We start from the raw sequence: 24,094 nt of genomic DNA on the forward strand, positions 1-24,094 counted from the left end.
TGGCTGGCCATTTCCATTTTCAAATAAAACAAGACAAGTGTCTTCGTCTTGGGAGGTCTGTGGCTCAGAAGAGGCACTCGGCAGAGTGGCGCAGCGGCAGCGTGCTGCGCCCATAACCCAGAGGTCGATGGATCGAAACTATCCTCTGCTATCCACATTTCATCAGTTTCCCTTCAGGATCAATAAAGTCTTATCTATCTTCTCTGCGATACGTGTGAATCGGACTGTGGACTAAGAAGTATATTGTTTGTCTTCCCTTGCAGTTTTTACTGTTTCGCACACGCTGCTCCTGAGACAGTAACTGGAGCCGCGTTCTACGAAGAGTGTGGGGCTCCTTCGCGCGGTCGATTTCCGCACGTGGCTTCAGAAGCGTGCGAGCCGCCCTGCGCGCTGCTCTCTCGTGTGGATTGTCTGTCTTTAGTCCTGTGTGTCATACGAGTGACAGAGTTGCCCTTTTTGTGATGTGAAAGATGGGTGATATTGTCCAGGGCCCTCACGTGCTTTGGAATATGCTGGCTGCCTTTGTGAACAATCCACTGTTCTGCTTTTCTGGCAATTTCATACAATGGAGCCCTTCTGCTCACTGATGTTATCAGGTCTCTGAGGCCACAAGAGTTTGAACCCACCCTACAGGAGTGGAGAGAGGTCTGCTGTTACGTCGAAAACTACCTCTGATACACAGGGTGCGACCAAACCCGAAAAACCATTTCTGGTGTTCAGCCAAGGTGAGGCCAGATTTTCTGTGATATATTCTATGTTTTATGTGCTTTTCTAAACAAAAAACTACTATTTTTGTATTCTTAATAAATGCCTTCTAGTCTGTGTACATGTGTTTGTCTTGCTGAGTGAGATCAGGGGAATTTTGCTTTGGGCAAGAGAGGGAAAAAAGGTTGACAATCAGAAAAGGGGATTATTTTCGAAGATTTTTTTTTTAACTGCAGTCTGTAGCTAACAGCTGCTGCGCACTGTGTGAGATGTGGGACCTCACTTCCTGTTTAAAGGCTGAAGCTCGATTAGAAAAATACTAGGGAATCCTAGATTCATCACTGGATTCCCCAGAGTCTGTAGCTCCAAAGTGTAGCATTATCTTCATCGCCTGAGGAGTGAATTTGCTTGAAATGCCCTTGGGTTGCCAAGATTGTTCGGGAGTTAAGTGTTTAATGGAGTTGATACAGCTGTGAGTTTCCAGCCTCATCTGCACCTCCTGGGTTATCTTCTTCCTTCAGGTCTCTACAGAACCCGTAGCTCCTGGTGTAGCTGGGTTCAAGTTTTCCTTTGTAAGAATCAGGCGTCAGGCGTGTCCAAGCCAGAGGCTGACAGCACAGCTCATCTCGGCTCCTGCCTCACCTCCTGTAGCGTGTGGAGGAGAGAGAGAGAAGAGAGATGCAGCTATCCTGCTAGCCATGATCACTGTGCGGACGAGTGCTATAGAATTCCTGCTGCTTGGGTTCCCCTGCGGGAAAGTGAACAGTCTCTGTGGACACTGCCTGGAAAAGTCTCCCATTGGCCATTTGGGATCTCAGGTTAAATTCCCAGCAAAATCTTTACAGCACAGTGTGTTAAGTGCTCTATATTGATTTCATGTGTAGAAGAAACAACAGTTCCAAATGAGAGGAGATCTTTCAGTCCATGTAGGACTTACGTATAGAAGTATACATGACACATTTTCGATTTAACACGGAGATTCTAAGCATCACAGCACGTGTTCACTTTGACATTTGTTAAAGATTTAGTTTTACACTTGAGAGTGTAAAACTCAGTATTTGGTTGCATATCCCTTTGAGTCAGACCCGCGTGATTGAGTGACCCACTGAGTCTCGAATCTCCCTGTGTGGTCATTTGTGTTGCTTTGCAGCAGCTACTTCTTGCTTGTGATTGGGCTGTTCTGGCCTTACTTATTTCTACAGCAAGTGCATGCTCACTCCTAGCTTAATGTGGAAGATCGACCTGGTCGGTCTAATATTTGTCTCCTGTTCTCCTGATGAAATCTTTGGTGGCAGTGGGTTTGAGTTTGGGCTCATTATCATGCTGTGTAGTGAAGCTCTTCCCAGTAAGAATGGAAGCAGCTTCTTTCTGGGCACTGCACAAGAAGCACCCTCCCGGCTCTTTAAACCGATTTAGAAAAACTACCATTTCTTCTCCCTGTAAAAACAGTGACCCTGAACAAATGCAACTTTTCTCTTGCAACACTTTGCTATTTTCCTTTTGAACCAGAGATGAAGGAATTGGCCTTTCGATACCTCACGATGTAGCACTTTTAGTTGAAACTGCATTTTCACCCGCTCTTCCTCTCCCACCTGTCCACCATTGCTGCCGTCCCCTCATGGGCTTCCCTGTCGCTGCCTCAGCAGGCGGGGTGCGGGCCCTGGGTCCTCTGCGTGTTGTACCGCGGCCCTGCAGAGCAGGAGATGTCGTCGAGGTCGGAGTTGGCTCGCTGCGGCCGCGTGACTGTGGAGTTCGAGATCGAAGAGGCTCGAGAGGCCCGAGACAGGAAGGCCAGAAGTATTTCAGGTGAGGCCTTTCTGAATTCGTGTGGTTGTTTGCTCTTTCACCTTATTCTGCAGGAAGGCACGGTGCACTGGATTCGTGTTGTAGCAGCAGGGTGGATCAGCTGCCTCACAGCTCCGGGGTTAGTGAGTGAGTGGGTACAGTATGTGCCCCAGGAGGAACTGGTGTCCTGTCCATGATGTTGTCCCAGCTTGGTGTGAATGATGCTGTGTGTTCTAGGTTAGGGTCCATATTTACCATGACTGTCAAGAATATAATAGTTATAAAAGAGAGGTATTTTTTATTTAATAAAAGTAGATGTGAATTGTCTTTATCAGACACTATTCCACTGTTATCAAGAGCTCCATGCTGGCTTTCCTGTTGTGAATGAAACTACCGACAATGCTGCTGCTTTAGGGCAACTTGATCTTATAATAATGGATTTCCAAAATGAAATACTGTTACTGTTACTTAAATAGTTAAGATTGCAGTTCATATTTACCTTGTGCACTTCTCATTTGGTATCTCCTTGTTTCACTTCTCTTCTTGCAGGATCAGCTCTGATCTACCTCAGGGGGCCCAAGTTCCTGATTTATGTCAGTGGTGCATTGTCAATGTGGGTAAGAGGACAGCCATTGCCTCCGACGTTATAGTATTAGAAAACGAAGACAGTCAGTGGCTGTGTGCTGCAGTACTGAAAAGCCACCATGACAGCGCAGATGTGAAGCGGGCTGTAGAAGGATTAATATTACAGGGATATTTGTGAAGTCCTGAGTAGAACTGGAGAACAGTCCAACATCGTGACTCAGCTGAATAACCAGTGCAGTCCTTTGGCTTTACACTAAACTAGGAGCAGTGAGTGCTGTAGATGCTGGTGTGGTTCACAGGTGCTGTCCCAGGCGAGGATACCGAGAAAGACATGCTCATGGTTCACCTGGCTGGGCTCCTGCACACAAGCTGTCTTCGTCTCCGCATGGGAGAAATCCTCCTCCCAGTGGTGGCGTAGGGCCGGCTCTGGGGCTGCTCAGACCCACGCTCCATCTGCTTTCCCGCAGGGCGACCGCATGTGGCACTTCGCCATCTCCGTCTTCCTCATCGAGCTCTACGGCCACAACCTGCTGCTGACGGCTGTCTTCGGCCTGGTGGTCGCCGGCTCTGTGCTGCTGCTCGGGGCTCTGATAGGCGACTGGGTGGACAGGAACCCCAGAAACAAAGGTAGCGTACGTCTTCACCAGCAGGCGTGCCTGCAGGACTTCGGCTCTGTGACGCCTGTCAGTGCTGGGGTGGCTCTCTCCTGGGCTGCGCTGGAAGAAACTGCACGGCCTCAGTGCAGGAAACAGATTTGGCTTCTCTAAAGACCTGTTGCCACTGCTAACAGCTTTACTGTTTCCAGAGGTGGAATAAATGTGATAGACCGAAAATAACGAATTAATAACGCAACAGTGGAATTTGAGGGTAAGATGCGCCCCTTTGTTTTCATTCTAACTTCATGACACTAGACACTAGTGTTTGCAAAAACAGACTAAGAATAATAGCTAAAAATAATATGGCATTGTAAATTCCACCTTAACTCTGTTCTTTGTTGCTTGATTATGTTTTCTGGCCATCTTTTTTTGTAAGATTTTACTACATATTTGCTTAAATGTCTCCATCCTGTAAGGAGCTACTGGTGATTTCAATACCACTACCTGAGTACAGTGCTTCTGTGTAATCTCAGATGTCACTTATGCCTTGAACAGCAGAGTGGATGCAGAGTGTTGCATGTTTGCGCTCTAAAGAGCTCTGGAAGCTTCTGAGAAGGTACTGCTGGCCTCCTGGATACACCACTTCTAAGCGAAGTATATCTGTTTTGTGTTTTCTCGGCTGTAGTTGCTCACGCATCCTTGTTCATTCAGAACATTTCAGTCACCATGTGCAGCATTGTGTTGATGCTGGTGTTTTCAAACAAGCAGTGGATTGAACGAGTCTGGGACGGCTGGTTAACGGTGAGTGTTCCTTTACCCCAGCTTCTCACGTTTCGCTTTCATTACTTATTCAGTTAATTGGCTGAATAATTAACGAGAATCTGTGGCTGCCCATGTTTCAGTTTATGACGATATTATGCTCTCTGTGCAAATTGCCAACCCATATTTTGGATGTAGCCTCAAAGAAGCATGAAGAGGCCTAAAGCCTGATCAAAGAGACTGAAGAATCTCATCTTTAACCCCCCACATCTTCCAATCTAGCATGTCTAAATAGCAAGTGAGAAGTCATCTGCTGAACAGCATGTGTGCACAACAGGTTTCCATTTTTGGTGAGTTACTAAGGAGAGTAATGCTCTCTAGATGCATTATAAAAACAGAAAACAGACATCTTCATTAAAAGATTCTCATTCGTTTTAATCAAAAGATTGACAAAACATATAGAAATCTTAAAACAGTTGCAAAAATTCCTTGACATCCAAAATGTATTTTCCCCATCAGAAATACAGACATTCCCAAAGAATGTGTTCTTTGAACGATTGGTCAGAATGTGTCTGTAGTGGAGTCCTCACTTGAGCTCAGCTGCCATGTGAACCAGAGTCATCAGCGAGTCACAGCAGATGTGGTTTGCTCTTTTGACTTCTTAGACTACAAACACTTCATTTTCTGCTGATTCTCCGTTTATTAAAACCTGTTTATTATAACAGATTATCTAAATGTTTATACATATATGGTGTAATATACACAGTATACACGTGTACACACAGGGAGGCTGTAGCAGTTGTCAGATATGTGTAATGCTATTATGTAAAGATTTTTACTGAATGGAAGGTGTTATTGTATTGTCTGAAACCATGCTCTGAGTAGTAAAAACAATCACCGAACATTTTTAAGAAACAGGAAAATGAGAATTTCCTGATGACTTTCCAAATAACAAGATCTCAGAGGAAACTGCAAATTGTAGTAATACTTAAAAGATTATTTTTTTTAAATAAGACTTGATTTTGATACGTAGTGTCTTATTTAACATGTTGCGTCACACAACTCACAAAAGGTGGTTTGTTATACGGTGGTGATCATCCTGGCAGATGTGGCTAACCTCGCCAGCACAGCCCTCACCATCGCTATCCAGAGGGACTGGATTGTCGTCATCACTGGCTACAACCGGGGTCACCTTGCAGGTGAGACCTGCTCTGCAGAGCGCCACACTGGTGTGAGCCACATTTTCCAGAATGCTCTGGGGACTCATTCGGTCAACAGACGGTCCCTCTATACCAATAACTGGGCAGCTAGGCTGCCGCATGCTTCTCAAAAATATCTCTGTATCAAAAGCAACTTTCTCTCACAAACACTTTCACAGTTTCTCTCTGAGACTCTTTTCAAAACACCTCTTTCCCAAAAATCTCACATGTGCTCACGTTCCACCCACTGGTCATTGTGTCAGCTCCTTCTCCTGTTGCTGCCAGGTACTTCACAGTGTCTGCTCTGTGTCACTAGGTGGTGGATGTGGAATGACTTCAGCTTTTGGTGGTCTTTGAAATTGTCATGTGACTGAGGATGGCAGCTCATCCCCCACAGCATCCTGGGGAATGTGGTTCACACAAGGACCTCCATCTTTTTCTGTACCTACCACCCTCTAACATAAGGCACATCATTCTAGCAAAACCTGCAGAGATGCACAGCACACTGCTGGGTTGCAGTAGAGCAGTAGCACACAGCTTGATTCTACACAACAACACATGATCACACTGTTCTTTCAAGAGCTGGGAATGGGACTGGGGGCCAGCCAGTGGCTAGAAACACTTGACTGTCACACATGAAAGGTGTCGCTGCGTGGTTTAGAAACATGTGCCCTGTCTAGACTCTGGTGCCGCTGTGCTTGTGGCTCTGAGGTCTGACCACGCCTTCCCCTCTGTCTCCTCAGGAATGAACGCCACCATGAGAAGAATTGATCAAGTCACCAACATCCTGGCTCCTCTGGCAGTGGGGCAGGTGATGACCTTGGCGTCCAATGTGGTTGGGTGTGGCTTCATCCTTGGCTGGAACCTGGTGTCCTTGATCGTGGAGTTTATCTTCCTGTCCAGAGTGTACCGAATTGTCCCTGCCTTATCCCTGAAGCCCACAGCTGAAGAGAGTCAGGATCCGAGCCTGGAGGAGAAGACTGCAAAGAAGCAGGGTCAGTGGAACAAAATGCCGGTGGCGATTTTCCCATTGTGTCCTGTGTCCTGATCCGACATTGCTGCACACTTTCACAGCGCAGTAGATACACTGAAATGTTTTTCTTTAATTTTCTGCTAATGAGCAGAAGAAACCTTGTTGTGGGAATCATTGAAGGAAAGGAAAGGGCTCAGCGGGCCCTTGCTCGGGGTGCAGGTTGAGGTCTGTAGTCCACACAGCACTGGTCTGAGCTTGGGCAGTGCCTTGTGCCAGCTGTGTCTGCAGTTCCTCAAGCCAGGGTCCGACAGCTGCTGCTAGTCCTGGGCACCTTGAGGCTTTCAACATGAAGCTTAGTTTCAGGACAAGGTCCTTCTCCTCCTTCTGCTGGTTATACGGATAGCTCCAGAGTGGGATTGATCATAAATCAGGAGTTCCAAAATGAAAAGACCTTTTAATTTACGGATAAATCTTTCATGGGTTGTTAAGCATTGGAGTGTAGGAGAGTAGTCCAGTCAGTGCTGCGTGGTGCTCAGCCGCAGGGAAATGAGAGTTCCTCTGTTCCATTGCAGGGGCTCCCCCGGTCCCTGGGGGCTCAGAGCTCCCAGAAGGGAGCTGCGAAGGCAGCCGGGAGCGAGGGGCCGCCGCCCTGCCGCTGTGCCTCCAGAGGCTCCGGGGCCTGATCGGCACCTGCCGCGACGGCTGGAGGGCGTACTACAGGCAGCCGGTCTTCCTGACAGGCATGGGCCTGGCGTTCCTCTACACCACCGTGCTGGGGTTCGACTGCATCACCACTGGCTACGCCTACACTCAGGGCATCAGCGGGTCCCTGCTCAGCCTGCTCATGGGCGTCTCCGCCATCGCGGGGCTCATGGGGACGGTGATCTTCACCAAGCTGAGGAGGCTCTACGGCCTGGTCACCACTGGGGTCATCTCCAGCTGCCTGCACCTGGGCTGTCTGATGCTGTGTGTGGTGTCGGTCTTTGCCCCCGGCAGCCCCCTGGACCTCAGCCTGCTGGGCCCCAGCACGGGCGCAAACTCCTCGGCCACGGGGGGCCCTTCGGGGCCCCGGCCGAAGCACACGTACCCCCTGCAGGGCAGCAGCAACCAGCCCCTGCTCCCCGACCGCTCCTCCATCCACTGGACGAACAACACGGTGCTCCTGGAGAACGTGCCCTCGGGCACGGCCCCCGAGTCCTACACCTCCATCATCCTGCTCTTCCTGGGCGTCATCACGGCCCGGATCGGTGAGTTGGGTGGGCGAGTGTACTCAGAGGGTGGTGGGAGTGTGGATCAAGCTGCCCCGCCAGGTGGTTCCCAGTGGTGTTTTGGCTTCTATCAAGAGACAGCTGGAGAGCTCCTGGGATAAACGAACCACTGACCATCAACCGGGCCAGATGGGCAGAAAGGCCCCCCCTCGTCTGTAACCTTTCCCAAATGTGTTGAAATACCGGCGGTAAAAAAGAAAAGGAAAAATCTGACGTTTAGTAACTGTTTCTGAAACTGATTTTTGTTATTTTTGTTTCAAGATTGAGTTGGTAACATAGAACAGATCTGTCTGTAATTATAAAGGTTATTTACTGTATTATTACAGATAAATAAGATAAGAGAAAAGAAAGGCATAATAATGAAAACAATAACTGTACTGTAATAACTTCAATGAGGCTCAAGTTATTAACTTAGATTTGACTTTGCTAAAAGCTAAAATGTCCCATATAGTGTATAATTTCATTACTTGTTGTAGGACTGACTTTCAAGTCTTTATCTTTAGAGTCTGAGCGCACACTATGACGAGATCAGACAGGATGGCCACCCTGGCTGTCGTCAGGCTGGTCTGAGCGAAAGTCCATATTTGCTGTTCCAGGAGAGGGTCTGGTGTTTAGATGGCCACGTTAGTGAGCTGTGAGCCCATGAAGGAACAGTGGGCCGCCGTATGATGGAGTGGAGGTGGTCCTGGACGATACCAGCCGGAGCAGTGCGGGCGAACTGACCATCAGTCATGTTGTTCCCACAGGCCTGTGGTCCTTCGACCTGACCGTCACCCAGCTCCTGCAGGAGAGCATCTGTGAGTCGGAGAGGGGGGTGGTGAATGGGGTGCAGAGCTCCATGAACTACCTGATGGACCTGCTGCACTTCGTCATGGTGATATCGGCCCCCCAGCCCCAGCACTTCGGGGTGCTGGTCCTCGTCTCCGTGCTCTTCATCACCACTGGGCACACCATGTACTTCGTGTACGCCAGGAAGGCCAGGAGAAGACACGCGCCCGACACGTAGGCAGAGGCAGAGACCTCCACTCGCGCGGACTCCTCACGCCAGTGAAATGGATGTCTTTTCCAGTGCTCTCCTCCTTCATATCGCCATTCATTCCCACCCATGACTGCAGCTCCAGCAGATCCCGTCTCCCACCCCTGCCGCTGCCCGGGACGCCAGTGAAGAGGACTGGGAAGCACAGCGCCTGCCGGTGGGGAGGAGAGGAGGCGGAGCTGAGGGCAGCCCCAGGCCAGCACACCGGCCTCGTCGTAGAAACCGCCTCTCCGCCCGAGACTCTGCGACGAGAAGACTAACTCATCCCAGGAGCCTGGGAATCCAACTTCATGAGCTCTACATCCATCGTCGCAGCAACTGAAAGCTGCAAAAACGAAAGAAGTTAACATTGATTAGCTGAACGGTTCGACCCAAATATTACATCTCCCTTTTGCAGCTGATTGACGTGAGTCTAACGTTAAACACAGCGAAATATTTCAGTTGGTATCGGCATCAGGTCAGTATGATGTTGTTTGACAGCAAAAAGAAAACGTTTAAAGGTCATGTAAAACCAGGTCTTCTTTGAAGAACTGTTTGTGATGGTTACTTCACAGTTTACTCAGAAGCTGCACACGGAAAACTGGTGTGATGGTAATTTCAGGCTTGTATTACATTGGAATAAGCATTGGGGGAGATTGTTCTGTTTCGGGCTACTGTCATATCACTTCATTTGCAGAGTGAATGAAATCCAACCAGTCACATCTCCATCAGCATCGAGCAGCATCAGCAGATGGTCAGAAGAGAACAAAACTCAACCAGGCTGTTTTCAAACTGGCGGTCATCATGAAATATATGACATCGTAGAAGTTAAAGCTAGTTTTCAGTTCATAAAGATAGCAAATACCTGTTTTTCTCTTCTGATCGTACACAAGGTCTTAGATTCTAGAATATAATTGTCTGGAGATCAGCAGAATTACATTGTGCTTATAAGTATTCAGGTATTCATTAGATAAATGTGTTTTGAAGGGAACAGATGAGCTTTTGAGCGTGATTTAGAACAAACCTGAGACTCTTGGGGAGTTTCATTTCTAATTGTTCATGTATCAGATAAGAACAACCCAGGAAAGACTAAAATAACACAATGAAAGATAGGACTCAAGGAAATTGATTCTGTAAAGATGAATATTCCCCACCACATGACCTTCTGGAGAAAGAGTTGATTTAACTTGGTGCAATGTTAAGAACATACAGGGCTCTGTCTTTGTGTGTGGTTACTAGTACATAGACCTGGATCTCTTATTTCCTCCAAGTCTGGATACTTGAGTACTAGGTTAGCATCAAAAGATCGTGTTCATATTTATTCTAGGATATCTATGCATTGCTATATTGTTTGAAAATCATGTGTCTGAATAATGCACACTGGCTAATCTACTCTATTCATAATGTAAACCTTGTCTATCTATACAATGTTTCCACCTGGCACAGCCATTCATATTGTCAACATCAGTACAGTATATTGAAGTTTTATTTAAAAGACAACAGTCTTGTATTTTAATTTTTTTCACTTTTATTTCATTCTACAATGCTCTGTAAAATGATTTCCTAGTTATGGAAAGACCTTTTTACACTTTTGGCTGTTCTGTGGAAGGTGGTTTAATAAACATGACCACGATGAACTTGACAAAGCTTATTTTTTCACAGAGTTACCAGTACACAGCCGTCGTGAATTATCTCATATCAACTCTCTTGTCATTCAGCCTGGAAAACGTCAGTGTTCAGTTTTAAGCAGAACACGACAGAAGAACTCTTCTCGTACCATAACGTCTTCCCTCTTCGATCTGGGCCTTGTCTCTCACTTCAGATCTTTGCAGTCTGTGGTTTTTTGCTGAGGCTCATTCTTGTTTTCCGGCCCCTGACTTTGGCCGATTCCGTCCGCAGGAGCGGTGTGGTCTGTGCCCTGAGCGCCGCGAGCTCTGGTCGGACCTAGATGACAGCTTTCTGGTTTGAGCACAGTTTCCAGCCATGACAAGACAATGTGCTGCTAAATCCTGCAGCTTATCCTCTATTATTGACATTAATCAGAATAATTCTCACCCGTAACCGGTTTCACCACTGCCTCACCACCCCACCGCAGTAGTGCCTCACACTGCTGCCTCACAATGCCTCAACGCCACACCACAATCCTGCCTCAACACCACACCACAATCCTGCCCCACAATGTCTCAACACCACACCACAATCCTGCCCCACGCTGCCTCACACTACTGCCTCAACACCACACCACAATCCTGCCTCACACCACTGCCTCACACTGCCTCAACACCACACCACAATCCTGCCTCACACTGCCTCACACTGCCTCAACACCACACCACAATCCTGCCCCACACTGCCTCACACTTCTGCCTCAACACCAAACCACAATCCTGCCTCACACTACTGCCTCACACTGCCTCAACACCACACCACAATCCTGCCTCACACTGCCTCAACACCACACCACAATCCTGCCCCACACTGCCTCACACTTCTGCCTCAACACCAAACCACAATCCTGCCTCACACTACTGCCTCACACTGCCTCAACACCACACCACAATCCTGCCTCACACTACCTCAAAACCACACCACAATCCTGCCCCACACTGCCTCACACTGTCTCAACACCACACCACAATCCTGACCCACACTGTCTCAACACCACACCACAACCCTGCCCCACACTGCTGCCGGAGTCTTTGCACTGGCTTCCTGTCAGGATTTGTGTTGATTTTTAAATGTCCTAAAATGCTTCTTCTCCCAGTTAAGGCTCTAGTCGGCCCGTGGCCCCAGTATCTAGAGGGAGCTGTGTGCTGGCTCTTTCCTGTGTCCCCCTGTGTCCTGTTCTACAGCGGCCCGCCCAGGTCTGGCTGCCAAGAGCCAGATCTCCAGATCTCCTCCAGGATTCATACTGTAGGTCTCTTTAGACCCCCAGCTCCTGAAGAGCACGGAAAGGCTTCGACTTGTCTAGTTAAGAAAACAGGGAGTTCAGTTAGGTCATTATGGGCTCAGATAGAAAGAACACCAGAAACCTTCAGGTCATCCAGTGTTTGAGTTCTGCCCCCCTGATCTACACTCGGGGGGTCACAAGCTGCTGTACCCCAGAACCCAGTAATACCACCCCAGAAGAGATCAGGGACTTTGAGGGTATTTAGATCTGGCCTGAAACTACATGCACTTTTGTTAGAAAGGCTTTTTTTGTGAGTTTTACCTTCTGTGTTTGCCTTGATTCTAGAGGCAGGTTTCAGTTCAATTTTCAATTAAAATTGAATTTAAATGACATTTATTTTATTTTGTTATGGTGACATTTTTATTTCCTTACTGCAAAGGGGTTTGAGATGAGTGCTTTTGAAGGCGTTACAATATAATAGTTTGGCGTCAGCAGCTCTTCATTACGCACCAGCAGAGGGCGATCGATTTTAAAGATTGTAGCCCTCTACTGTCGCAAAGAGCTGGGTTTACGCAAAGCTGCATTACGGTTTCTCTTTACGACTGTACGCATGGTGGTTGTGCTTGAGTTCGCCAAAGTCGCCTTGTGAATTATCCGGTTATCCCTGCTAGAAACCATGCCCAAACTAAGCAAGGAGGCGAAGCAGCGGCTGCAGCAGCTCTTCCAGTGCGGACAGTTCGTTATTCGGTGGGGATTTATCCCTACGGTGCTGTACTTAGGTTAGTATGTGTTTTGAACTGTGCTCTTTGCTGCTCGTTGCTCTGCTGGGAACAAGTGTAGTGTTCACACTGTCAGATGTCGACCTACACGGGTTTTGAGATGCAGGCAGTGTTTCTGGTGCATTCTTTTTAAAATCCTGGAGGTGAAACAAAATCAAAGCTTACATAAAATACATAGGTCAGATTTTTTACGTAATCATACGTAACAGCCTGGCTTTCCAAACGCTGTTTAGAGGTGTAGTTTGCCCAGTATGTAGTATCTTGCCTTGCACAGCTAACGTTGATCTTTCTATGGAAATAGGTGATCTCAAGCAAAAAGCGATACCGTCTGGAATTGAGAGTTAATACAGAGAAGCCCGCTTGCCATGCCAGTTAACTGTGCGTCTGTCTATCCGGCGATACTGTGTAAAAGTAGTAAACGCTTGAGGAGTGCTTAAGTACTAAATAACGAGGGCTAGCGATTGGGCAGGCCTAGGGAATTCGTATCCCGGCTCCGGTTGTGCGCATGTGTGACGTCCTCCCCATCTCTGAACTGGCTTCATCACTCTGCTCTCCTCCCCACTGAGAGCTGGTGTGTGGGGAGCAGACTGGCGCATCATCCAGGTGGGGCTGCACACTGGTGGTGGTGGATGGGAGTCCCCATTACCTGTAAAGTGCTTTGAGTTGAGTGTCCAGGAAACAGCTATATAAGTGTAAGCAATTATTATTATGAGTAGTAGTGTGTATTTGAAGACCCTGTGTGGAGATGGGCATCGCTCTCGCCCCTGGGTGACTTATTTCTTGCAGAGTGGCCTGCTTCGAGGAGTTTCTCTGTAGCATATTTAACCTTAAATATTGCTGCATGGTACCTGACATTAAAACAACCATAAACACTTAGCTTTAAACTGTCAGGGCTGTCCTGGTTCATTCAGCGTCTTCCACAACTGCGCTCTGGACCAGACTTTCCAGACCAAGGCTGCAGTTCAGTGTGTCAGCATTATATTCTGTCCTTCCAAACGTTTCCTCTGTGTCATTTCCGATGTAAATGCTGGGTTTGTTTGACTGTAAGCAGTTTAGGCTGTAAGAGTTAGCACTTCCTGGTCTGATCTGGTCGGATCTTCGAAGCTGGGCGGGGCGGGTCAGTACTGGGATGGGAGACCTCTGTGGACAGCCAGGCTGCTGCTGGAAGTGTGTGTGATAGGGCTGTAGGCGGCACTCTTCTCTGTAAACTACAAAAGGCCCCCGCATGGTGCCTGGGGACACTGTGCTCTCCGTTAGATGAGATACTGACAGGCTGACTTGGTCATCAGTGATCCCTTAGCACTGTTTCTAAGAATAAGGGCATGCCAGTGTCCAGGCTGAGTTCCGCTTTGAGCTTGCACAATCTGGTCGCCCAGGGCGAACTATGATCATACGGAGAAGCATTCTTTCAGTTCTTCACACAGAGCTCACTTCAGTGGGGGATGAAGTGGTCCAAACTGTATGTGAAGTTCTTTGGGATCCTCTATGAATGCAAGCCAATATCACCAATTTAAATTCCTGGATTACATCTGTACCTGCTTCCTCCATAATTTTAAAATGTCGTACACTCTTGCTTTGCCTTAAAACATTTTAAAGGGAAAACATTAAACGAGTTGAATTACAGAGTTAAAATCTGAATGATTTTTAATCAGTGTAGAATACTCCTTATATATGTAGGTAATCAAACTTTTATTTATCTGCAGATATCTAAGTAATTTTAAGTTTAATCGTTTATATTATCAATCCTTAGAGAGCAAATGTGAAAAATACAAGAAACCTGCTCATACTTGTGTGCAATTTCCAGGGAGTAATCATTCCTTTTTTTTTTTACGGGACATTAATAAACTGGTGAATTGTTAGTTTTTAAACCCAATATAAATCCCAGTCTCCCGTTTCCTGAGACCTTTGTAGACAGTTTAATGTACAAACATAAAAATAAAGAAGTTCAATGTGCCAACGTTATATGCTGTCCACAAATCAAATTTTTTCCACTCTGCGTCATTTCAGGTGTAAATGCTGGGTTTGTTTCACTGTAAGCAACTTAGGTCGGAAGTGTCAGCAGCTCCTGGTCTGATCTGGTCGGATGTCGGAGGCTGGGCTGGGCGGGGCCGGGTCAGAGGGAGACCAGGCTGTAGCTGTAAGTGATGTAGCTGGCTGTTTTCCCTCTGGACCAGCACATCTACTCTAATATCCCAGCGGGTGTCATTTTGCTTAAATTGATCCCTCATGATTTAACATTTCTGCCTCTCAGTGCTGGAGCCCTGGAGCACCAAGCCTGGGTTTCTGTTCTCCCAGTGTTCGCACGGGTTTCCTCTGGAAGCTCCGGTTTCCTCCCACACTCCAGTAACATGCTGGTTGTTTCATTTGCTTCTGGGAGCATTGGCCCTGCTGTGCGTGTGCCTGTCTGTGTCTGTGTGTGCCCTGCGATGGACTGGCGCCCTGCCCAGCGTGTCCATGGGTGGATGGATCCCTCATGAATGACTACAGTGACTTTGAGAACTGCTCCAGCACTGAATTACCTCGTTAGTGTGAGTGTTCATTGGACAAGTGTTCTATCCTGTTGAATGTTAATCCCATAAGGAAAGAAACACGCAGGAGGGAGCCAGAATGAGAAAGCACCTTGGTGAAATCTGTGAAGATGTTAATGCCAGACAGTTCTGGCAATGACAGGCCATGATATGAGACGTCCTCATGACAGTTCGAGGTGTGATGGCCTGGCCAGCATGGTCTAGTCACTACAGGACTCCTCTTGTACTGCTGGCAAACTGACGGCATGGTGCTACACTGATCACGTTTCTGCAGAAACAAATACATCTGTGGTTGGGAAGAATGTTTCTCAATAGCGAAATCGTGTATGAGCAAATTTCCATAGGTTTGTGAGGGAATCCTGTAATTGGCACTTCAGTAAAATGTGCTAAATATATTTCAAATGTGGGTTTCAAGAATGCAGAAGCTCCATTTATGAACGACTGGGCAGAGATCACAGTGCGCATGTGCACAATATGAAGGAGGGCTCCTCTGAAGAAATGCAGACCAGACCTCCCAGTCGCTATCAGACAGATGCTGCATGTGACTATGCCGATGACCCAGCTCTTGCCAGTCATAAAAAAGACCCAGCTGCTGGAGACTCGCTCCAAATCCGAGGAAAACTGCTTCAGCCCGGCAAGCGCCAAGCCAACCAAAAACTGGCCGCCGCCGCTTCCTGTGAAGGTTCCTGAAGTGTCTTGGTGGAGCTCTGCACAGGAACAAGGGTGGAACCCCACAGAAGAGACGAAGAGGAAAGTGCATTTGAGTGAAGTGGTCTGCAGACGCCGAGCGCTGATCTCTGCAGCAGCACGCTGCTTCCCGGTTTGGAACCTGCACGTCGGCACACAGATTCTCTGGGAGGCAAGAAAGCGCATCGTTCTGGTTGAGTGAATATCACGTCCTTAAAGCCAAACCTCACGAGCACCAGCGATAGGTGAGGAATCGCCATGATCACCTCAGGACCACCGGAGGACGACGGTGTGAAGCCCCAGTTATCTTGCTACTTATTTTCACTCATTTCCCCAACCTACTTAAATTAACGATACTGATGTTGCCAAAGTAATAGAGATTGTAGGGAAAAAATGGAAAATCAAAGAGTCAATTTCTCAGTGTACCACATCATTACAAATTGCCCGATTACGTATTTCAGTGTAAACTAATGAGTCTTAAATTCCCCTCCCCACTGTAGGAATACAGTACGGTATCGCAAACGTTTCTCCCGATCTCCTGACTGTGTTGTCAATGATGTATCCTGTCTTTAGCGGGGAAGGGTCCTGTTGTGACGGTAGTGTGGCTCCCTCAGACCTCCGGACAAGCTTTCTGTGCTTTTCCTGTAAGAACAGGCAGTTTCCTTGAAGCAGGGGCAGATACAGTGGTACACGGCACTGGCAGGGAGTGGAGCTTCAGCTTTTACTTGAACAGAGCTTTGCCATGGCTGAGCCTCTGCGCAGAGCCAGGCGCTGTCAGGTGGGTCTTGTGAATGAAGTGGTGGCAGTGACAGGCCTCTGAAAGATCACAGGGAAGAAAAGGCTCGCCAGCCTTTTCTTTCTGGTGCTTCCTGTTTCCTGACTCGTTACTGTAAGGAACCACAGCTGGAAGTTAAGAGGAGATTGTCCTCGGCTGTAGAGAATTACTTCAGCTTCACTTTATAATTGCTTTATTTCCAAGACTCATTTGACAATGTGCTCTTGGGTCTGTGCTGTGTCTCGGTCAGTGGTGGGTAGAAAATGAAACTTGACGGAAATTGTTTCTGGTTAATCTAAAAATCAATTGTAGGATGAGGATTTGAGTGAACAGTTTCTAACGGCGTGACACTTGTGATGGGACAGAACTCCCAGTTTTCAAAGAGGAGGGAATAATCCCCTCCTCAAACTCACCCACATGCAGTTTCACTTTGTATGTCAGCCTTATGTCCAGAATTTTTCATTGTCTAATTTCTAAGAAGTTATTGCTGCTTTTTTGCATATATGATAAAACTTAAAATTCTTCACAGAGCACTGGGTACTATTTGCTCACGTCATTTTAAGCTTGAGCAAGTTTGTCAAGAGGCGTTTGTCAACGCCCCCAACCACCAGTACTGGGAATTACTGAGCTTCTAATGGTGAAAAAAAGGGTTTCCACATGAATGTGGCAAATAAGATGGTGCTGCTCAGCAGTGGAGTTTCCCTTCACAGGTTCTCTCTTACAGCGCAGCCAGAAGGAGCGGTCATTATTAATTCCATACATTTGAAGAAAGGTACACAACACAACACAGAAGGTTTTAAAACAGCTCTTCTCCAGATGTATGATCAGAATGAAAATGATTACAAGTTACTAGGTTAATACAGATAATTACAGCTGCTCATTACACACACCACTCTTGCTGTTTCTGCATCTGTTAGCAAAAAATTGACGCTTCTGCATTTCACAGATAAAAATAGAGATTTCATTAAGTAATGAGGGTGAATTGTCTCCGTTTCCTAATTGAGTTGCTTACACAAATAAATTTTTGTGAGAGCTCCAAAAACCCAGTGTTGTTCCCTGAGTAAGGATTCCTGGGGTTGTTGAGGGAGAGTACCAGATCGGAGCTCGATTCGATTATTTTTAGGTCCTGAAAGAGTCCCTATTTTGTCATTTTTTCATATTTGTGATCAAAACGTTTATCATGTTTCACTTCTGTTTCAGAAGACCTTAATGCTTAACTGACAGTAACATTTATTTTCTGCAATTAAGTCATGATAATGAGCAACCCAATTAGGACTATTACATATAAATAATTCCAGTCTATTAATAGAAAATACACTAGATATATTCTATCGTTTTGTTGAAATAGATTACATCAACATGGCATCAGTTTTTGTTATATGGCATTTGTTTTCTATGCCTATCTTTTGTATGCGGTATCTGTATGCTGTGTTTATACTGTACAGTATGTGAATTTCTGGACTTGTGTTAGCTTGTCCCAGTTCTGTCGACTGCAGAAGTACTGCTCTACCTTGGTCTGGGTTATGAGCTGCCAGAGCCCAGGAGTCTGGGGTCCCCTCTCCCCTCTCCCCCTCGCATCCACTCCAGGAGTCTGGGGTCCCCTCTCCCACTCACACCCACTCTAGGAGTCTGGGGTCCCTTCTCCCCCTCACACCCACTCTAGGAGTCTGGGGTCCCTTCTCCCCCTTACAAGGGCGGAGCGGTGGCTCTGTGGCTCAGGATCTGCGCCCGTGGCTGGAAGGTTGCCGGTTCAAATTCTGCGGCCGGCAGAGGAATCCAACTCTATTGGGCCCCTGAGCAAGGCCCTTCACCCCAACTGCTCCAGAGACACCGTATAGACGGCTGCCCCTGCGCTCTGACCCCCAGCTTCTCTCCCCGTCTGTCTCTCTCACGGAGAGCAAGCTGGGGTCTGCGAAGAGACAAATTCCTAATGCAAGAAATTGTATATGACCAATAAAGTGATCTTAGCTAATCCCTCACTATATGAGCGATTCCTATGCCCCAAGTGTTCCTTTGTACGAGATGTCATATTTTGTGTCTGTATTTTCATTTACCCAGCAGATTCTCCCTCTCGTGCACTGGGCTGTGGTAAAGCATTGCCGAGATTTTTTTTTTTCTTGCCTCTTCTCCCATGAGGAATTTACTTTTTATCTTTCCTTACCTTTCAGCTTTTTCCCCCATAAGGCTTGTGTGTGTTAAGTGCATATGTTACAGGATTGTATGTAGTTGTTTATGTGTTTGCTATGGACTGTAACAATGTAACAGTGCTGTGAATACGCAGGAGTGTTATTACTTCCTACCTGTTGTTTATGCATCAGCTGATGACTTTAAACATGTTTCTTGAATAATGAACCAGGAATGTAATTGTTTTCGTACTAAGATTATTAAGGTGCATTAAGGTGAGGCTTGGGTGTTTGAGAGAACCGGTCAGAGATTATACAATGGGAGGCAGTGGGATATTTATTTTTTGTTATACGTGTCTTCACCTTCCAAACAGTTTTTAAGGAATAAATTAAGCTCTTATAAAGAGGGCCTACTGTATTGAGAAATAAAAGTGCAGTGATAAAGCATGGTTTTAATGCAGTGCAGAGGGATCACCACAGGGAGTGACAGCAATACTGAACATCCTTGTTGTCATTGTCAGCCTTTACTAGAAACAGACCTGTCTCATCTCTCTCTCTGGAGACTAAAGCTGTTTTTATAACAGAAGTATTTAATGTTACGCGTATCATTTTTTAGACAAGCGAGGTCACAGGCTGGAGGAAACCGTTTGGCCCGTTCGGTAGTTATGTAGTTAATTGATCTGAGGATTTCCTAAAAGGAGCCAAGGTATCAGCTTCAGCAACATGGCTGGGGTAGCTTGTTCCCTACTCCCACAACCTTCTGGGTAAAGGCTGCCACTCTGGTGCGGATCGTTCATGAATTACTTGCAGGAGGGGGTGGGTTTGGCGAAGAATGTTGTGAAACTGCTGTTACTCTATTTAAGAAAAGAAGGCGGCAGCGTTGAGATTAGTCAGCTCATCGAGGGCAGCACGTCGCTTGATGAAAGGGGCCGCAGGTGGGCGTGCCAGCAGGGCGCGCCCGAGACGCTCGCTCTGTCCCAGGCACGGTTTCGGCTCGCTGTGCAGATTGTTCCAGCGGGAATTTGACATGACTTCCTCCCCGAGTCCGTTGCTGACCTTGGAAGCTTGAGTTTCAGAAAAGCGCTCCGTGTTGAATATCTGCACTAGTGCAGATAACTGCAACGTTCATTAGAGAGGCGACTTCCCATTTCAAGAGCTGGAAATGAATTTTGGCCTCTGAAGCCCAGAGGGAGATCCAGTCGGAGAGTAGAGATCCAGTCAGAGATGACGAGGCCAGCGATCAGGTGCCGAGACTGAAGCTAGAATTCCCCTAGTGCAGCCTGCAAAGCAAGGAGACCAAGTCTAGGCTTGACATTGGTCAACATGCATAACCTTAACAGCCTGACCCAGCCCAGAGCTGGTCATATATCAGTATAGCTTGAAAGTTCAAACAGCGCCCAGCCAGTTGCTTAGACATTTCTAAACTGACAAGTTTTTATAGCTCTTGCTCCTCTGTGTCAGAGCAGTGTGAGGTTGAGTGTTTGATATCGTTCATTTTGTTTATTGACGCGTTGATAATCACGAATCAATTTTTGCTTTGCCTGCAGGGTTCAAGAGAGGAGCTGACCCCGGGATGCCGGAACCCACTGTTTTAAGGTAGAGTCGGCTTTAATCAATAATAATAACTGCTTACGCTTATATAGCACTTTCCTGGACGCTCCACTCAAAGTGCTTTACAGGTCATGGGGATCCCCTCCACCCCCACCAATGTGCAGCCCCACCTGGATGATGCTCCAGAACGCTCACCACACACCAGCTATCAGTGGGGAGGAGAGCAGAGTGATGAAGCCAATTCAGAGATGGGGATTATTAGGAGGCCATGATTGGTAAGGGCCAATGGGAAATTTGGCCTGGACGTTGGGGTTACACCCCTACTCTTTTCGAGAAATACCCTGGGATTTTTAATGACCACAGAGAGTCAGGACCTCGGTTTTACGTCTCATCCGAAGGACAGCGCCTGTTTACAGTATAGTGTCCCCATCACTATACTGGGGCAGTAGGACCCACACAGACCACAGTGTGAGCACCCCCTGCTGGCCCCACTAACACCTCTTCCAGCAGCAACCTAAGTTTTTCCCAGGAGGTCTCCTATCCAGGTACTGACCAGGCTCACACCTGCTGAGCTCCAGTGGGGCTGCCAGCTGTGAGCTGCAGGGTGAGAGGGCTGCTGGCATTCTTCTCACGTGAGCTGACCTCTGCATCCTCCCACAGCACGCTTCAGAGCGCAAAGGCGAGCATGTGCTGAATACAGCGGCCTGGCCATTAGGGTAGTTGCAGTGCTCTCAGTACTGTAGAGTGCTGTGTCACAGCTTTAACACTTAACTTCGGCACCCCTGTGGAATGGGTCAGTCTGTTTGTTCTGTGGCTGTGCCAGGAGGAATCCAGAAAGCCAGAGTAATGCAACCTTAGCACAAAGTTCTACCTTAGGCGCTTTGACTCCGAATTCATCTGGTATTGCATTGAACACATTTCTAATCTTAAAAAAGCAACGTCTACAGAGATGATATTCCCTGTGAGCAACATCACCTTATTGTCTTGCACCAGATAAACTCGAAGAGCAGTCTTGTTTGGTGCAGGTTTCCGGTACAGAAACATTCCCACTATGTTCTGGGGTTCAATGGTTTTTTTTTGCCGCACAATCTGTGCCGGTTTGATGGAGGGTGGGGGCAAGAAAAAAACTCATAAAACAGTTTGTTTTTCCATTTCTGAAATGGATTCATTAAATCTGTTTCCTGCTGAGTAAACTGTCTAAACTGTATTTGTATGCTCATTTTAACCATCAGCCCACTGAAAGTGATTCATCTTTCCATGTGAGATGTTGGATGACCTGTAAATACTGTAGTTTTCTGGAATGTAAAACAGACATTTTTACGCTTATAACATACAGTACGGTGCTCACAAGCGTCCTGATCGTAGATGTCACCTCGGAGATCATCGATTTGAATTATTTTCGTGTGCCTTTTCAGTAAAGGAAAGTGAAAATCTGCAAAATATTGCAGAATGTATTTTTGTTAGGGGGGTGCGTTTGTGTTTTATTGTTTGAACATATTCTTCATTTAATTTGCTGGTGTTATCATTTATGTTCTTAATAAAAGTGGAAAAGGAAGTTCTCGTCACTAGATGAATAACCCTTTTGCTGATGTTGCTGTGTGTCAAAGAGGTTGTTCAGATACCAGCATCGCAGTTTGTGCGATTTCAGACAAAGCTAACCCAAGCAGAGGGCGGTGCTCTGCAAGGGGAGCCCGTCTAGTTTCTTACCGACATGCTTTGGGTGAGCATCTCCCAGCATGTGAGAAGATGCAGACAGATGTGATGCAGAGCACATCTTGACGGAGACATAGCCCATAAAGTCATAGCATTGAGTAAGGAGTGAACTGTGTCATTTAATCGCAGCTTCAAGAACGGGTTTGTCAGTCGGAAGTAACACAGGAAGAAGTTTAAAATTCAAGATTAAGATTGTAAGGGCTGCCTGTGCTGCCCGCTCATGTTGTAGCTCCCCATGATGTACAGAGAACACCAGTGCCAAGCTCACACTTGGCATTATTCTTTGGTATCTCTCATTGCTGTTTTCGTCCCGAAAATCAGTCCCATGTGACTTGCACTTACGAATGTTCAACTAGTCTTGCACATGTTCTTGTCGGTACAGGACCTAAATGGTTTCTATACTTTTTTATAACATATGTCATTCAGACAAAAGAAGAAGACAGGTTGTTACATATATTCATTAAGGGAGCTGTAGATCTGCATGCCCTGTCCAGTCCTGTTGTTAAATTCGGCACCCTGGCTTCTCTCAGACTGCAAGTTGGATCAGTTCAGTACTGAAACCTAAACCCTAAATGAGCATGATGGGGTGAATGGCCTTGTTTTCATATCATACATTTTCAGAATTATCCGGGCTTTACAAAGTTTCTTCCATTGTCCCTCCGAAGGGAAGATGAGGGTAATTCTGCAGGGGTGTTGCGTGATGGATCCGTGAAACTGAAAAAACTGTCATTTTTTCACGGTTATGTATGGTCTCCTTTACTGGGAGACCTGCATAGTTACAGATGTAACTTTAACTGCCCCCACAGTTTTAGACATCCCAGGGGGGTCGCTGGTTGGTTTCTGGGCATGTTCCATCCAGGCCGGATGAGCAGTCTTGCTGTCGTTGTGTTCCGAATGCCCCTGACATCTACCCTATTAGGTAAAGCCAGGATGTATTGACTGATGGATATTTTGAGAGATGGCACATTTTGCTCTCCCTGAGGGGAAATGGGATGGGTTTGCTGACGACCTCATCTGATTTCTGAACCCCCATCGTCACAGGAATGGTACAGTACATGCTGCCTTCCTCATACTTTCCTCTGCGAAACACGGGCGACCAATATGGTATCTTCCTGTGCCAGGAAACAGCAACAGCCCGAAGAGCTGGAGGAAACAGCAATAGTATTTAATAAACAGAAGACTTATCAGATGGGTCAACAGCATTGTCTGCTAACAAAGTAAGACCGTTCAGCACCTGGCGTGTTTTAGTGTCAACTGCCAGGTGTGTTTCTGATTAACGACAGATTACTGTTCTTTTAAATTTTCTCCATTCATTGGAAGTTTCATTTCACACCTCTCTGCACCCATTCTGCCTTCACACCTCTTGATTGGCCTCTCTTTCTGTCCCCTGCTCCCGCCTCTCACTCCTCCTCCCTCCCAACCTTTGTTCTCCCGCTACTTTACCTTTGCCTACTGCCCTGTCTCTCTCACACCTGAAGAAGGCTCCACGGCCGAAACGTTGTGTTCTCTTTCTTCTTTTTTTCAGCATGGAATAAACCTATTATGTGTTTCTGATACAGTCTGTTTGTTTTTATTTACAGCTTGCTCTGGGGATAACAGTCCTATAAACATGAAAACGAGCAGCCTGCAGTCAGAACAACCAGGAGACCTGGTTTCCTGGTATGAACCAGGAGAACAACCGCCAGCTCTTTTTGTAGCGTCTGCGTTATTTTTCGTTAGATCTAACTCTTCTGTTAGATGGCTACATCTTGCCTTGTCAAACAAATTTGTGGTGGAAAAGCAATGTAAGAATAACCGTTTAAGTAGTCAAATAAAAATGCATAAAAAAGGAAAAACAATATAAAATATTGAGTTAACCTTGTTTTTGTTGACCTTGGGATGCTCTTTAGAGATCAAACGGCTCACATCTCCTTGAGCAATGAGGTTGATCATGTGGCCATGAATACGAAATGAGGTAAGGATGGTCCAAGTTCTTTTGAAAAATTCACTAATATCGGTATAGCTTAACTGTGCCACGCTGTTTGTGAAGCATAGAACAAGATTGTGTTTATGAAGCAGTAATCGATTCCATGTAATAACACTCTGAGGTTTGGAGGGTAGCACTCCAGTCCGCTTTCATTGATTTTGCCTACAATAGCCTGGTTTCAGTTTCATTTCTCTGGT

At 46.6% G+C, this 24,094-nt stretch overlaps 2 protein-coding genes across 3 annotated transcripts; both read left to right on the plus strand.

The window, feature by feature from the left end:
• Positions 1-599: 599 nt before the first annotated feature.
• LOC102696924 (ferroportin) lies at positions 600-10,401 on the plus strand. Of its 2 annotated transcripts, XM_069194729.1 has the most exons (9): positions 600-725; positions 2,352-2,511; positions 3,040-3,107; positions 3,543-3,702; positions 4,357-4,472; positions 5,503-5,629; positions 6,373-6,624; positions 7,175-7,849; positions 8,617-10,401. In XM_069194729.1, the coding sequence occupies exons 2-9, from the start codon at positions 2,409-2,411 to the stop codon at positions 8,874-8,876; spliced, it is 1,761 nt and encodes a 586-aa protein (XP_069050830.1). In that variant the 5' UTR covers positions 600-725; positions 2,352-2,408; the 3' UTR covers positions 8,877-10,401. The 2 variants fall into 2 exon arrangements, with proteins under 2 accessions (XP_069050830.1, XP_069050831.1); XM_069194730.1 differs by lacking the exon at positions 600-725 and having other exon boundaries at positions 2,263-2,511.
• A 1,957-nt stretch (positions 10,402-12,358) lies between these two features.
• Positions 12,359-23,776, plus strand: tomm7 (translocase of outer mitochondrial membrane 7 homolog (yeast)). The gene is made up of 3 exons (XM_006636201.3): positions 12,359-12,554; positions 20,215-20,263; positions 23,512-23,776. Exons 1-3 carry the CDS (start codon positions 12,452-12,454, stop codon positions 23,525-23,527), a joined length of 168 nt encoding a protein of 55 aa, XP_006636264.2. The 5' UTR covers positions 12,359-12,451; the 3' UTR covers positions 23,528-23,776.
• Positions 23,777-24,094: the final 318 nt, after the last annotated feature.

This window comes from Lepisosteus oculatus, chromosome 10, assembly GCF_040954835.1.
Source record: "Lepisosteus oculatus isolate fLepOcu1 chromosome 10, fLepOcu1.hap2, whole genome shotgun sequence".
Taxonomy (NCBI): domain Eukaryota; kingdom Metazoa; phylum Chordata; class Actinopteri; order Semionotiformes; family Lepisosteidae; genus Lepisosteus; species Lepisosteus oculatus.